Below are 4,286 nucleotides of genomic sequence, written 5' to 3' on the forward strand. Positions count from 1 at the left end.
TCTAACTGCCAGCAAATTAGACACAACATGGGTAAGTTTTACTTTCAAATTGGTGTGCTTTCTAAAAGTTATATCATATATGTGCATATTTGAGAAATTATATTTCAAAAAAGTATTTAATAAAACAGAATATATGTTTTTATTAATTTATTTATTAAATTTAAAAATAAAAGAACTGGATTTAGTTAAACACTAATCTTGCAGCATTTCGTGACATATTATGCTGTGAATATCACTAATTTGTATAGAAGACAAGGCTAAAGAGAGAATCTTATATTTAGTAACTGAGATTTAGCATGGTATGTTGCAATAAAAGCACCAACATCATAATTTAATTTGAGATCCCATAAAAAGATTACAACTTTAATTAACTACTCCCATATTTAGATTGCAGCTTTAATTAACCATATATTATTAATTAATAATACCAATTCCATTTATGTCTTCAACACAACACCAACAGCTGCAAAGGAAAGACAGATGCACCCGACTTGAACAATTAAACTAAGACACCCAACTCGAACTAGTCCTTCAATGAGAAGAAGGTCTCTGTGTGAATGCAGATCCCAGTATCCCTTCGCAAATTCAGATTCGGACCTCTCCTAAAGAATCGACTTGCAACGTTGTAGAAATCCAGCCTTTCTTGCTGAGAATTGATAATAAGCTCTCCATTCAGATAACCAAGAATAAAGATTTGTGTCAGTTCATCATCAAATCCTTCCAACTTAGTCAAATCAATGGTGTACTCCTTCATCCATATCTTCTTCACTGGATCTTTCAGAATCCACACATTTGTGACCGGAGGATAGGCAAAAGTGTCCACCAAACACAGCTGCCCTTGAAGTTCCACCAAAAACATGTCGTTTCCTTCCACGTAAGAAGTCACATGTGGATGAGGAATGAAACCGAACGTTTCCGTTTCCAAATCTAGGGACATGATTAATTGATCCTCTGTGGGGTTGCATCCTTCCCACACCATCCAGTAAAACTTCTTGTCCACTAAAACGCCCCAACCAGAAACCATGACAGGGCATTCATTCTCGAGTTGTTTCCATGAATTAGAACTCACTACGCCGCCATCTGATAAAGTCATGATCTCACATTTGATGGTGTACTCCAACCCTTTTTCATTTTTAATGTTATAGAGATGAACTAGCTTGTATTCATTCGTTGATTGAATGTAGCCAAATCCTGCATCGACTCCACCGCAAGTGGAAGGTTGTGCCTTGGGGAGTCTTGCAATCGTCTTCATGCTGGGATTGAAGGCACAGAAAATCCCTCTGTTAACGAGACACACCAAGCCATGGCCCGATGGTATCATGTACATGTAGCCAACGACAAGTCCACGAGCTCTGAATTGCATTACGCCCTCCATGTTTGTGGTGAAGAAGCGAAAAACTTGTCTCCGATTGTCTTCCTCGTCATCATGATCAGCGGATTGATCAAGAAACAACAGCTGACGATCTTTCTGAGCTCGCTCAAGGTGTAGCTGTAAGAAATAGGGATCAGTTAATATGCCCAACCACTCTTTGGATACGCACCTGCATTTGCCTATAATCTTCACAGGAAGTCTTGAAAATATGTTGGACTTGATCTCAAGCGGGATTTTTGCCATCTCTATCTTTCTCAATTTACTCATCATTGGATTAAATAGTAGGATTAGAAAGGACTATCCTTCTTTTTTCTGTACCATAAGAAAGCAAATAGATGAACATTGTATGTGCATTTCATATGCAAAACAGATAAATAAAATCTAGTTAATATTACATATACAAACTACATCAATCATTATTCATTTTAGCTTGTTTAGACTATTTTTAATTTTAGATTATCCAATCTTATTACAGTACATCAGTTTATATGTATGAGCTTAGTTTATATATGTAATATGACTAAAATAAATCTAAGTACTAAAAAGACTATATTAAGAGACCCTATTTTTATTTTTATCGCTCGAAACTACGAAAAATATAACTAGTACCAGAATCCTAAATTTAGGTTTAATCATCAAGAAAACAATACAAACGCAAGGCCATCTACAACTTGGAAGCAAGGATTATTTGAGACTAAATTTGACTGTAGATAGCGCGAGGAGATCAAATGAAGGGGATTATAATTAAGAAAGGATGTGTTACAAAGTTTGACGAAAAAATAAAAATAAAAATATAAAGGCATAGACTTTGGGTAATAATAATAAATTGAAGAAGTGCTTTTGTGAATGTATAATTTGTCAGCTAGGTTAAATTAGTAGAGTGACAAAAGGTCACGCAAAAAACTAAACCGGTTCCTGATAATCCGAAAAGTTGAAAATCTTAACAACTTCTCTTTGAGAGCACAATTGACTATGGATAACTATTAATAGTTTCCATCGCAAATGGTTTTGGTTCCCAGGACTCTGATAAAATTTGAATATTGGTAAGGAAGCTTTGTGAAATTATCTTCAAAATAAAAAATAAAAAAAATCAAGAAATAAGTCAAGGCAAAGAAAGTAATTAAATTAGTTTTAATTAAGGACGAAAAACTATGGTAATCTACTATCTAAGAGGGGTAATATAATATGCTATGTAAGAGTTGATTTATACACATAACAATCAGTAACATAGGACTTTAATGAATAAAAATTAATAAGAATATATCTTTTATAAATAAATATATGGAAAGAAACTGATATATACAAGTACAATTCATATTGTTATTGTAGTTTACCATTAAATACCGTTATATCTATAACTATCTATCAATAATGAATTTCAACTATTAAACTATTATTATCATGTTATACCGTTAATATCTTTATATCTTTAACTATTTGTCAATCATTAATTTTAACCACTCATTTACTCTCTCTTCTATGTTCAGTAGATACTAAAGTAATTTTATAATATTCTACTATTAAAACCGTTAAATATAACTATTTTTAAGTCAGTAATTTTAACAACTTGTTCACTTTTTGATCTTTGTTTTACGTGTTAGTAGATTCTAAACTGTTATTATAATATTCTACCATTAATATCGTTATATCTTAAGTATTTATCAATCATTAATTTCAATTACTTATTCACTCTTTTTTTCTATGTTTAGAAGATATATACTAAACCTTTATTATATAATATTCTACGGTTAATACTGTTATATTTGTAACTACTTATAAGTTGTTAATTTTAACACCTCTTTCATCACTTTTCATTGATTAGTATATTTTAAACTGTTATTACAATATTGACCATTATATCTATAACAATTATTTATCAATCATTAATTTCAACTACTCATTATATCTCTCTATAGATACTAAACTATTATCATAATATCCTAGCTAATACCATTATATTTATAACTATTTATCAATCGTTAGTTTCAACTACTCACTCCGTCTCACTCTTACCGGTCACACTAATTTTAGTAATTAAGTGACATATTAACAAATTGAAGAGATCAGGCAGAAACAAAAATAAAGAAATGATTCACAAAAATAGACATTATACATGAATAAGGTACAAACCATAAAAATGTATAGAGAATACAAGAAAAATGAATATAGTATGGGAATATTTTAATGCTTCGTTAGTATTATCGAAAGCATGCAATGTCATGATACAATTGGAGTGATAAAATTGAGAAAAATGATAGAACAAAATAATAATAATAATAATTAAAAAGAGAGAGAGAGAGAGAGATCGATTTAAAGAAAATATACCTGCCGAGCAAAACTGAAACTTGATCTAGGACTGAAACTCAATTACCAGGGAGGAAAAAGAGAAATAGAGAGAGAGATAAGAGTTTTAGTAACTCTAAGGAAGATGTGAGGCACCTGGCTGAATAGCTGGTCTTAATTATTTATAGTAGAATAGAGAAGGTTGAGATAAGAAGGGTTAAGATTTAAATAAATCCAATTTTTAAAATGGAGTCCACACAACAAATGAAATAGGAGTTACGAAATAGAAAAAGACAGGGAATCTGAATGGAAATTACACTGTCTTAATGCATGTTTGCCAAATATGATACTACAGTACAGAGAGCGAGTTTATTTAGATAACTACGCATTAAGTCTTTATTCGGTTCATCCCCTTAAAAAGGAAAAAAACAACAAAAACAATTTAAATTAAGGGTTTTTCTGACTTAATAATTTAATTTTAACTTAAAATAATATACAAATCTGCAGTTACTAAGATATATATAATTTTAAATTAATAATATAGATATATCTCAAGTTTTTATTCAATTTTATGTAAATATAAATATATAATGAGGTCTTATTTAAATTTTGCAAATATATGCATCTCTTT

The 4,286-nt window shown here is 30.6% G+C and overlaps 1 protein-coding gene across 1 annotated transcript; it reads right to left on the minus strand.

The window, feature by feature from the left end:
- Positions 1–523: 523 nt before the first annotated feature.
- LOC116117234 (F-box protein CPR1-like) lies at positions 524–1,615 on the minus strand. Its single transcript, XM_031403265.1, has one exon. It carries the CDS (start codon positions 1,613–1,615, stop codon positions 524–526), a length of 1,092 nt encoding a protein of 363 aa, XP_031259125.1.
- Positions 1,616–4,286: the final 2,671 nt, after the last annotated feature.

This window comes from Pistacia vera, unplaced genomic scaffold (genome assembly GCF_008641045.1).
Source record: "Pistacia vera cultivar Batoury unplaced genomic scaffold, PisVer_v2 Contig800, whole genome shotgun sequence".
Taxonomy (NCBI): Eukaryota; Viridiplantae; Streptophyta; class Magnoliopsida; order Sapindales; family Anacardiaceae; genus Pistacia; species Pistacia vera.

Excerpts from the sequence above, each read along its gene's own strand:
- LOC116117234 (XM_031403265.1), bottom strand. The coding sequence starts at position 1,615 with ATGGCAAAAATCCCGCTTGAGATCAAGTCCAACATATTTTCAAGACTT.